This window comes from Morone saxatilis, unplaced genomic scaffold, assembly GCF_004916995.1.
Source record: "Morone saxatilis isolate NCDOM2014 unplaced genomic scaffold, NCSU_SB_2.0 Contig17, whole genome shotgun sequence".
Classification (NCBI taxonomy): domain Eukaryota; kingdom Metazoa; phylum Chordata; class Actinopteri; family Moronidae; genus Morone; species Morone saxatilis.
The window spans coordinates 28,903,041-28,914,475 of NW_023339729.1; the positions used below are offsets into that span (position 1 = coordinate 28,903,041).

The 11,435-nt window shown below is 39.0% G+C and overlaps 2 protein-coding genes across 3 annotated transcripts in view; both read left to right on the forward strand.

Moving 5' to 3' along the window:
• Nucleotides 1–7,935, forward strand: part of txndc11 (thioredoxin domain containing 11) — an 11,378-nt gene extending 3,443 nt beyond the window's left edge. The window contains exons 7-14 of one of the 2 annotated variants that reach the window (XM_035660845.1): nt 171–283; nt 442–645; nt 1,434–2,145; nt 3,854–4,041; nt 4,391–4,506; nt 4,694–4,774; nt 5,310–5,772; nt 5,804–7,935. In XM_035660845.1, coding sequence (XP_035516738.1) covers nt 171–283; nt 442–645; nt 1,434–2,145; nt 3,854–4,041; nt 4,391–4,506; nt 4,694–4,774; nt 5,310–5,772; nt 5,804–5,953 — 2,027 coding nt within the window. In that variant the 3' untranslated portion in view covers nt 5,954–7,935. Of the gene's footprint in view, nt 1–170; nt 284–441; nt 646–1,433; nt 2,146–3,853; nt 4,042–4,390; nt 4,507–4,693; nt 4,775–5,309 lie in introns of both variants that reach the window. The other variant, XM_035660844.1, reaches the window with a different exon arrangement.
• Nucleotides 7,936–9,807: 1,872 nt separating this feature from the next.
• LOC118327008 (lipopolysaccharide-induced tumor necrosis factor-alpha factor homolog) lies at nt 9,808–11,108 on the forward strand. Its single transcript, XM_035660173.1, has 3 exons — nt 9,808–9,825; nt 9,930–10,057; nt 11,000–11,108. Exons 1-3 carry the CDS (start codon nt 9,808–9,810, stop codon nt 11,106–11,108), a joined length of 255 nt encoding a protein of 84 aa, XP_035516066.1.
• Nucleotides 11,109–11,435: the final 327 nt, after the last annotated feature.

Sequence of the window (11,435 nt, forward strand, 5' to 3'; positions counted from 1 at the left end):
GATTAGATTAGAAATAGCCATGTTTTGGGTAACTTGGTTACAGTGAAGATAGCAGTGGGTCTGAATAATGTACAATGATGGGTAAAACACTGTGTAGTCTTTACTTTATCAAATGTGTGAAAGTGAGGATAGAAAACACAGAAACACAACTTCTTGTTTTTCTGGTGCAGATTTCCGTGGTGTTGTACGTTTTGGGGTCATAACAAACAAACAGGTGGCGGGGGCCATTTCACTAACAGAAGATGAAACAGTTTACCTTTACAGAAAATTAAACTCCTCTTTGGTAAGCAAAGTCATCCCGCCGTGATAAACATTACATAAAACACTGGTTTATAAATTGTAAGTAAATGCTGAATACATGTTACTATGTATGTACTATGTTTTTTAGGATGTATACTAAGGGATTGCACCGGTATCGTGCTGTATGTTTTCTTCTGTCAGATTTTCCCTCGAAGGGAGCGTAACTTCACATCCGAGGCCATCTGTAACTGGGTGTTTGAACACCACGAGACCGTCCTCCATTGGCTGCAGCCTCCAGGAACAAAGTCCCGCCTCCTGGAACATGAGCTGACTAAAGGTCCGGCACTGCTGCTGTTCCTGCCACACAATCCCCTCGGGTCCAATCCCAGTCCTATACTACAGCAGGTGAGCAGGAATGGATTATATCACATAGAGGGTGAATGAAAATCTACCATCCTCGCTCGTATCTCTTTGTGTCGCTCACTTACTTCCAGTATTTGACTTTAATGCTACATTTCATACAGTGGACCTTTGCATGCTCGTCCCGAGATGGGTAGCCGTCTTTAATACTGCCCTACTCTGAACAATCTAATGCTGTGGTTGTGTGTCACAGGGCTCAGTTTTAGGCCCACTACTGTTTTTTATTTACATGTTTCTTCTGGATATTATTTAAAAATATATGAATTAAAAATGTTTATGCTGATAATAGCAGTCTTCTCACTCTCATTAACTGCGTTGATGACATTAAAGGTCCAGTGTAACATTTAGGAGGTTCTATTATGCAGAAATTGAGTAATATTCATAACTATGTTTTCATTGGTGTATAATCACCTGAATATAGGAATCGTTATGTTTTTATTACCTTAAAATGAGCCGTTTATATCTACAGTCACTACGGGTTGCTTTCCACGGAGTCTGTCGTATTTCTACAGCAACCCAAAAAGGACAAACCAAACACTGGCTCAAGTGTTTTTTGCGCGTTTCACAGCCACCGTTTCTCCTTTGTGATTGGAAGTGGAGGGTGAAGCGACGGAGTTGCAATCTGCAACTGCACCGCTATTTGCCATTAAATCCTACATGCTAGACCTTTAACACATTCAAGGAAGCCTGACCATGTCACACTTATCTTCCATCACTGGCTACCAGTTAATTTCATTTTCATTTATTATTATTCTGTTTCTTTTGTCTTTCAGGTTGCGGACATTGCTGTGCGTTATCATTCCTGTGACAACAATAACCACTCTAGCTTGGACAAAAGTTTCACCTCTCTTTGCTGCCAGTCAGTTCTTCTTCCAGAGTCCAGTACAAGTGTGTGTGAGGTGTGCCTCAGCTTGTCACAATCCATCCTGACCAGCTCCCCTGTAGGCTGCTCGTTCCCCTCCACGGCTCAGGGAGGAGACCTGCTGCATTCTTATCTCAGAAACTGCTGCCTGCACCAAGTGTCTGCACCCATGTCCATAAAAACCACAACTTTAGTGGTCTGTAGCAACTTTCTGAACAGCTACAGCCCATTTAGTCAATACAGTGCCTGCTGTAGAAAAGTAGAACCTCAACTCAATGATTCACAAGCCAAAGAGGAGCCAGACATGCAAAGAGTTCCCATTACGCCTGCTTCTTCGTCCATCCTTCCATCCCCTGGCCCTCAGCAGGGAGGAGATGGCATCACGGGGCTCCGATGTCGGACCAACAGGACGCTCAGGTTTTATGTGCTGGACGTTGCTCTAAACTGGCCTCTGGCGATGAGGCTCGGAGCACCAGGCAACAGAAGTGCTCCTCTTCACCAGGAGGCTGGTGCACAAGGCGATGGGAGCGGTGACGGGTCGTTTGCAGCTATTGTGAACCTGAAGGATGAGGTTCATTATGTTCTCCACCGCGACCCAGCAACCACACTGACAGAGTCTCTGGGTAAGACTGGGACAGTATTTCTTTCACATCACATGGTTTTATTTATTTATATCAGCACACACATTTCTCACCACCACTGTCAATTTCCAAAGTCACAAACATTGTTGAACTCATTTCCTCCTATGTGAGGATCTCCGATGCAGGTTGAAGATCCAGCAAGCGCTTTGTCTGAAGCACACTGACCCCATTACTCTTCTTACTATACTCACCACAATTTCTGATGTCAGAATATAATGACAAATCACCACGGCCGTTGTACCCTAAAAAAGAGACATAAATAGCCTCTCAGTGTTTTTCTAACACTGAACACTCATGTGCATATACTGAAAATGGCTATTTTGAATAGGTTATTAATAGGTTCCTTAAATCAGTTTTGCTTAACTTAAAATGTAGATTTTAGATAGTAGAACGGCCTGGACTGGACTACTAGTTGCTAATTCTACTAAGTGTGATGCAGCTAGTTTAGAAACATATTTCTGAGTTTTATGTTTGTGTTGATGGACGTGGGTTTACTTTGGAAGGCACGTTAAGAGCCTATATCTGTCATTTTTGTGAAACTGTAATGGAATAATTATTGTTGTTACCATGTCTGTTGAGATTCACTGATTCTGTGCAAATTTGGTTCAAATTCTGTATATAACCAAAAAAACCCAAAACAACAGCTTTGCATAGCATGCATATTATCTGATGTGGCTTAGATTCATGGTCTTTTACATGCTGAACATTTGCAAATGTCATGAGGAAATCACTTGGAACTTCCCCAATGAACTGGAAACAGGGTGTTGTTTTTTACCTACTTTTTTCTTTTTTTTTTTTTACTTTTAACTTGTAATTTAACAATGTTGTTTTTGTCTTCAGCAGGTTGTATAATAATGGTACGGCTATCTGCATTTTAATGTTTCTAATGAATTGTGGCATTTTAACTGTTGCATGTGCTTCTTGATGCACTGTGATCTGCAAACACCAGGCAGCGTTCACAAAAACACAGACTGCAGGAATGTTATTGTCACTGTCATTTAGTACTAAGAGATTAAAAGTTAAACTATCTCCACTTTAGAATATATTTTAATAATTTCTTATTTTATGAATTTACTGTTTCAGGTGTGTTGTTTCATTAGAAAGGGAGAACAGCAGTAATAATTCAAAGTTATGGAAATAGTAAACCCTTATGTATCTCACATTTATTCACATGCTTTTAAACTACAGGTAAAGACACTGACTGTTTTGATGTTCTGTAACCTGAACATGTGTTGACTGTAATGAGTTTCAAGTCTTTTGCCTTTTCCAGCACCTGGAAGCTGTGTGTTCAATGTGTGCAAGGTCTCTCTGTAGTAGTATGTATTTAATTATATATTACTGCAAAACTAACTGCTCACAAGGTATCTGGCCACTGTTGCCACCATCTTGTCGCTGGTTTCAACATAATATCATTTAAAATTGGCTTGTCCAGAAAGAAATTAAAATGATTCTGACGTCATTGTCTAGATTTTGTTTTATATTACTTTAATTTAATAATCTAATTAAATAACTATAATTATTTGCCTTCTCTGTGCATTTTGGAAATTGGTGAATTTGTGCCAGATATGCCTGTATTGCTAGAAGAACTCATTTAAGGGCTCTACAACAGTCTTTTTGTTGTCTCTTACGTTCTCTGTCGTATTCAAATATGATTCTAACAGTAGTTCTCTGTTTTCATCGTGTATTAAAGAGGCCTTCATCAGGAACTTCAGTGCTCCGTACAGCCTCTTGCAGAGACACTTGGTCGGAGAAGAAGACAGGAAAAGAGGCGAGGGGGAAACCAGGCATCCAGACGAACACCAGCACTCGCCCCAGCGCCCCCTCATCACAGAACTGACAACCTCCACCTTCCTGCCTTCTGTCATGGACCTCCAAAAGGTGAGAAAAGACAATCAGTTCTTTTAAACCTTCAGCTATTAAGGCGTTGTCCCAAACCAGCTGATGTTGAATGGAAGTAGATTACACACGGACGGACTTATCATACCCCAGTAACTATAGAAATAATGAAATAATCTGCAACATGTAGTGAAGCTACAACATATACTTATTTGAAGACTAACTACAGCTGTGAGTGTAACCTTATGAGGAGGGACAGTGTGTGTGGAAGGGCTACTGGGGAGCAGGGACCTGAGTGGGCTCACTGTTTGGTCTGGAGATGAACTGTACTGAGTTCACAGACTGTAGTGTGGAGAACAATATATAAACGTTTGCCTGTGTTCTCCTTTAGGACGTGCTGCTGTTCTACTACACTCAGTGGTGTGGATTTTGCTCTGTTCTCAACCACATCATCATCCAGCTGGCCCGTTTATTACAGCAGTCAAACAGCACAATCACTGTTGCCAGGTACCGTACGAGTATTTATGTCTGACTGTTGTTGCAGGTATTGTGGCAGTACTGTGTGTTTTAATATGGATTTCTTGTTGAATCATGATTTAATTTCAGTGCAAAATAAGCTTAAAAATTAATAATTAGTTCTCTGGCTCAACCTTTTTAGGAAAATAATAATAATACAACATTTTGTCTTTTGTAGGGTGAATGTTGCACGTAATGACCTTCCATGGGAGTTTATGGTGGATCACGTTCCCTCTATTCTTCTCTTTCCCAAATACAGGTAATAGAGACACACACAAAGACATTTGCATTTTCCAGTAATACCTGGACAGGTGGCTGGCAATGACCAGAGTACTCTTTACAGCTGAAGCTGGAAACAAACATTTGATAATCAAAAAGTAATTTTTTAAGCTTTTCAGATGTCAGGATTTATGAAATCTTAATATCTTTAGGTTTTAGACTTTTGGTCAGACAAAACAAACAATTTTAAGATCATTCTGGACTTCAGCAAATTGTGATGTGACATTTTTCACTCTTTCCTGACATTTTATAGACCAAACAGTCAGTTAATCTAGAAAATAATTGGCAGATGAACTGATACTAAGTAAATTGTTAGCTGCAGTTCGAGTCCAGCAGAACACAGCATACAGTAACCCCCAGAGTGGTAACGGTAACAACCTTTATCATCCCCAAAGGGAGACTGATTTACCACAAAAGATCCACATTAAAAAATATTATTTAACCACTAATATTATCAATTAATTCCAGCAGAAATTATTTTTTCACTCGTTTTCTTGTTTCTGCTTCTCTTCAAGAAAACAATTTAGTGTGAAGTTTCCTGACGACCTGCCCATCACATTACCCAACCTCCTTCACTTCATCCTGCAGCACTCCGGCTATGTACAATATGCAGACAAACCAGTGACAGCTCCTAGCGAGGCAGAGGGTCCAGGACCCGGCGCCGTCTTCCGTGCAGAGTTTCTGGCACTCCAGCGTGAGGTTCAACTGCTGCATCACGCCCGCGAACGTCTCTCGCAACAGCTGGCGCAGCTGTGGCGTGACAACCGACGACTAACATTTGACACTCGCACCTTAGAAGCCCAGAACGCAGAGCTGAAGCAAGAAAGGCAAAGCTTGGAGGAACAGCACCGGGAGAAAAGCCGGCAGCTCGGGGAGGCGGTGAGACGGCTGCAGGAGCTGGCAGACACCTCCGAAAACCTGCTGAATGAGAACACGCTGCTCAGGGTCCTGCTGAGGGCGCTGAAGGACAGGACGGAGGCTAAAGAGCAGGCGGAGGCGGAGAGAAAAGAGGCAGAACAGAAAAGAAGCCATATGGCCTCCTGACGTCGAAGTCTGCAGGGAATCCCGAGAGCGAGAGAAGAGGAAGGGAGAGGAAAGACGGCCAGGAAATGAAGGGAGGACTGAAATGGATGAGAATGAGCAGCGGTTAGACCCATGATGTTGTGAAACAGGAGGGATTTGGGAGGTCATGTGACACCCACGGGGCTGCAACCTAATACATTTTGTCATGGGAGAAAATTAGGATAAAATGACAGTCATGATCTGTCAGAAGAAAAAACGTAAGACTGCTGCTAAGTCAGGACAGAAATCAGGAAAGGTGGATATGTAGCGAGGGAAACGGCAGCGTTTGTCAGAGTACTTCTTTCAAGTGCTGTGATGATGAACGTGGGTCATAGGAACACACTAGTATGGGAATTAAGTGCCAACTATCCATTTAAAACTACTCAGTTCTAATACTGCGCTTGCAAAAAGGTAATGTCTGTTGGACGGTGAAGACGTAACTACAAACACCCTGCAGCCAAATTCTAGACCTTCCCTGAGTTACCCTGAAAAAATGGTTCAAGACTCAAATAACAGCAGTGGCCAGCAGTGTTGGGCTCATTACTCATAAAATATAATTTATTACTCGTCACTCTTTTCAAATGGTATATTATTACTTTATGTATTACTCCCTGCCAGCAGTAGTTTGTGTGTGAATGTCAGGGGAATCACAGCTGAGGCTTCAAACTATCTTTTTTTCTGCAGCCTAATCAATAAAAGTTACAGGCCAGATGACACTTGAACAAAAACTGATTGCGAGACAAAATTTTAAACATCTGTCATTTAAAAACAGTTGTAACATAAGCTTTTCCATACTCCAGGTTAACTTCCTGCTTGGTGACATGGTAACAACAGTAGTAAGGTTGTACGTAGTTATTTTTGGGGGGAGTAACTAATAATATTACTGAAATGTAATACTAATTACTTACACTACTCATTACTGGTGAAAGTGAGACCAGGTTAAAGAGGAAACACTGAGTGGGTTGAGCTGAACTGTAGCTCACATGGTGAATTCACAGCACCAATTCCATCAGTATAACCGTCATGTTACAGTCATCAGTCTGCTGCTCTGTCTTTTTTAACACAATGTTTTTCATACTAATAAAAAAATTCCAGTTGTTCCGCCTTTTTGCGGCGCTCCTGATACATTTGAAGCTAGCTACGTCATCAGCACTTCCGGGGGTTTAACACCTGACTGGGTCTGCTGATGGAATTAGTGCTGTGGAAATGTACTGAATTTATCAGGACAAACATGTGGAGGTAATTTTCAGTTTGCATTAACTGGGCACTCCCTCCTCTACACAGGCTTTTTGGGGGGGTTGTTGCAGCCTACCTGCCTGATTTCACAGCAGCTTTTCTAAAAAGGGTTTTTTTTGCAATGAAATTATGGGATAAGCAAAAATAATTTTGCTTTTTTTTTTTTTTTGGATAATTAATTACAAATAGAAGGCAGAAGAGAATAACGTCACTAGCAGTCGGCGTATGGCTCAAATTTTTCCACTGGAAACTAGATGATTGGAGGTGATTAGACAAAATTTGCTTTGGTTGAATTTCTGTTAAATGTTCTGTTAAAACTTCCTGGAGGGGCTGACTAGGCAATAGGAAACATTAGAAATAAATGCCGAGTTCTCTCTGCCACTGAAGTAAATATAATTGCCACGATCTATATTTGAGAATTTCCACTGTGCACTCGCCTGCCGCCCTACCAGCTGATGGACGATGATGATATTTTACCAACAGTCCTTTTGCTTTTAAATTAATGTACAGTGGCAGGCGAGTTAATGGCTGCAGCGATGTAGAGTTTGGCTGCAGGGGGAGAGGGCTACTAGTGAAGCTGAGACTTATTTAATACTGAAGGTGTCGCAACTGCTCGCCGATCTGCAGGTGAGCCTAAGAGCACTTGAAATAATTAGCAAGATTTCTCTTTTTTTTTTGAAGGGGATATAGTTCTTTTGTTAAACTGATCTATTTTTACAGGAATCCTTGAGTCACTAAAATATTATTTCTATGTAACTATTCAGGTATTAAGAATGAGATGCTGCAATTGTTTACATGTGAAATATTGCACCTGTTTTTACTGATTAAAAGTCTTTCATCTTATTGTCCTGTGTTTTATTGTGGATTAAATCAGTCAGAAATCAGAGCAATATGGTTCAGATGATACAACTCCTACACAACATATTATATATAGAGACATATTGTCTCCCTATGCATATTAATAAAGATTTGTAGGTGTAGTTTCACTTCCAGCTATGGTAAATGTGTGAGAAATGGCACAATCAAAATCCTTAGATGTGTTTTCAGCACACAGTGACCTCTGACTACAACTGCAACTACATCTCCTTTCCTTAATTATGAGGTTTCACAGGATGCTGTGAATTAGTTGAATAAAGTCTTTTTGTATGCAATAGATCATAATTTGTAGGGATGTTTGTGGAGTAGAAGTATAAACTGACCTTGAGTAAATAAATCTAGTTATATTACACCACTGTTTATGCACATTTGTCCTGTCAAAATATTAAAATTTTCTGTATGAACCAGCTGACAAATGCCAACCTCATCCTTTCAGCATATGTAGATTAATGTTGGATCGCTACTGTGTCGCCATGAACTATGACTGTGTTCAGCAAACAGTTAAATGCCAGCTCTAATTTGGAGCAGCAGGAGCATGTGCTGTTAATTTCAGCCTGAATGGAAGGTTATTTGTCTTTAGTTAGTTTCATTCACTGCAAGTCAGCCACAGAGATGTTTTATAGTCTGTTTCTCAAGATAGTTTCTACAGCACTTGAAAATGCTAAAAACTGCAGAGCTGGTTTGACCTTCTCTGTCTAATCCTTCAGTTATATATATATACATATATATTTGTTTCTTTAGGTTTATTAAATGACAGTGTGAAACAACAGAAGTAAACATCTTGCAGTTATATTTTTCTGTTAACACAAACTTAAACCTACACAAACAGACACACACAGTATTAAACCAATAATGATAAATGCCCCAAAGGTTGTGTATGGAAGTTACAAACTGAGATAAATAATAAATAAAATCCACAATGAATCAGAATAATGATAGATAGTTGCAGTAAAATGATAACAGTTATGTTTGTGTGATTTTTATGGAGTTATCTGTTGACTAAACTCAATAAAATCACATTTATTTAAAACATATTTATGTTAATTGTTATTTTACTACACCAACTTACACAGTAAGACAATATAATAATAATAATTCTCTTTTGCTCTGTGGTGCACAAGGTAAAGTTAAGAAGAGACAATCCAGATGAGAATTACTCTCATGTACACATCTGGAAAAAAGGGAAATCAACGGTTGTTTAAAGTCATAAAATATTGTCCTTGCTCATTGGGTTTGTAATATGGGTTGGGTCAGTGAAGTCCACACAGACAATTCAGCAATCTTATGACTCCTGGGGAAGTAAACAAGGTTGGCAGGGAAAGTGTAGCCGGCACTGAGAAAACTGTCCTTGCTGCAGTCACACATTCTTCTACTGTAAGTACCAGTTCATTTGTTAAACATTACTAACATAACATTAGTATTTATAGGATTATAAAGGTTATGTTTGCATTACTAAACAATTATACTGAATCCCAACACTGTGTGTAATGACACGCTCAGAGATTTAAACATGTGAGTGTCATTTTGTGAATAAATGATGCATTTTCATTAACATAAACAAAACATATTTAGTTTTAAATAATAATAAAAATATTATATTCCTCATATGAGGAGTTTTGAGTTTAATGTATTACTTCTTGGCTGCAGTACTTGCTTCATTATTATCCAATAAAGTCAGTCAATAATCAACAGTTGAATAAGAACATTTGTGATCAAAATAACCTTTAAATGTATATAAGTTTATATCTGTGTACCATAGATTTGTCTCTAGTATACAAATCTATATAAACAGTATTTAACTACATCTTCGATATGAATTGTTTACAGGAACAATGGCAAATGCACAAATTCCTGTTGGTGAGTCTGTTCTGTCCCTCATAATAACACAGCTCTAATTTCCTTCATTGAATGTCCCTTTGTGCCTCATTCTTGGTCGCTTACCTAGATTCTATAGGTGACAGTCGGCCGCGTTGGGAGACAGTCCGGTTCAGGTTGCCTGTCCTAAGTGCCATCAGATGGTCCTCTCTAAGGTGGACTACTCCCCTGGTTTGCTCACCTACCTTTTCTGTGGAGGGCTCTTCTTCTGTGGGTAAGGAGGAGTGAAGCGTCATTCACTCCATTTTAATATTCATAAAGAAGAAAAGTCTACAAAGAAAACCTCTTTGTGTGGCTGAAAAAACGACACAAAAGTACTTAGTATGGGGCGAAATATTTGTACAGTTTGTACACTGTACATCTTTAAAGAACAAACACATTTTACATATTTCCTTTAATAATAATACTATTCTTATTTATATTTCCTGCTGAAAATGTTATAACTATATCTACATATAATAGCCTCAACTGTACTTAATGCATTGACTTTAATACTGACATTATTATGTTAATATGCTAACAATATGCTTTATTCACTTACTGACATCCTGTGAGAAGGAAAATATATTAACCTCACCCACCTATTGTAAATCAAGTTGAAAATTACAGGAATTTCAAAGCTTAAACAATAAACAAGTTTAAATAAAAGTCTAATAATTTAAATTTAGCTGTTAAAAATATATACACTGTTAGCTTTAGGAGGTTTTCTGTTCTTTCCATGCTGCTGACAATAGTGTGAATGCATAATTAGCATGTAGATATGCCTATTGTGTTATCTAAGATGATATAATGATTGTGTTAGACAAGTGACATGTCGATGGCATTAGTGGAAAAGTAAAGGAAAGGGACCATGAGGATTCATCGTCTAGGAACCATGAATGTCTGTAGCTACCAAATTTTATGGCAATTCATGGGATAGACTCTGGACCTAACAATCGGCGCGACCTAAATACTACATCACTGCTGCTACCATGGCTCAAAATTACCAGGTGTAATTATCCAATGTGCTGATAGATGTATGTGACCATAAGAAACTGTCTTGTGAAATGCATGTAGATGTTACCTGTGAGTAATGATTAGATAAATGCTCAAATATGTTTAAAATCATGTATTGTATGAATAGACGGTACTGACAATAGGCTGCTGTCCTCTCCAGCTTTGTTTTAGGTTGCTGTCTCATCCCGTTCTGTGTGGACCGGCTGAGAGACGCCAAGCACTCCTGTCCTACCTGCAAGACTGTACTCGGCGTGTATAAACGCTTATAACTGATGTTACAGCTGCAACCATTAGTTGACAAAAGGAAACTGTTTTTTTTAATCTTATAATCCAAGAAGGTTAATCAATAATGAAACTAATTATTAGTTGCAGGCAGAGCGCTCCTCTGCCAAATGTAATGGTCAATTTTAACAAACAGTAATAATAGTAGTTAAATTAATTAAATGCTTTTCAAATTTGTATCTATTTGTTAAAGCAGGTGTGACTGAACTTCATCATTAAAAAAAGGTTGTGCTGCTCTTTCATAGCTTCTTATAGCACGATAACTGGATTCATTTAGTATGTTTCTGCCCCGTCTTCATGTATTAATTTCTCCC

Bases quoted from the DNA above. Each gene is read 5' to 3' on its own strand.
- LOC118327008 (XM_035660173.1), top strand. The intron at 10,058-10,999 runs GTAAGGAGGAGT...TGTCCTCTCCAG, and splicing joins GGAGGGCTCTTCTTCTGTGG to CTTTGTTTTAGGTTGCTGTC.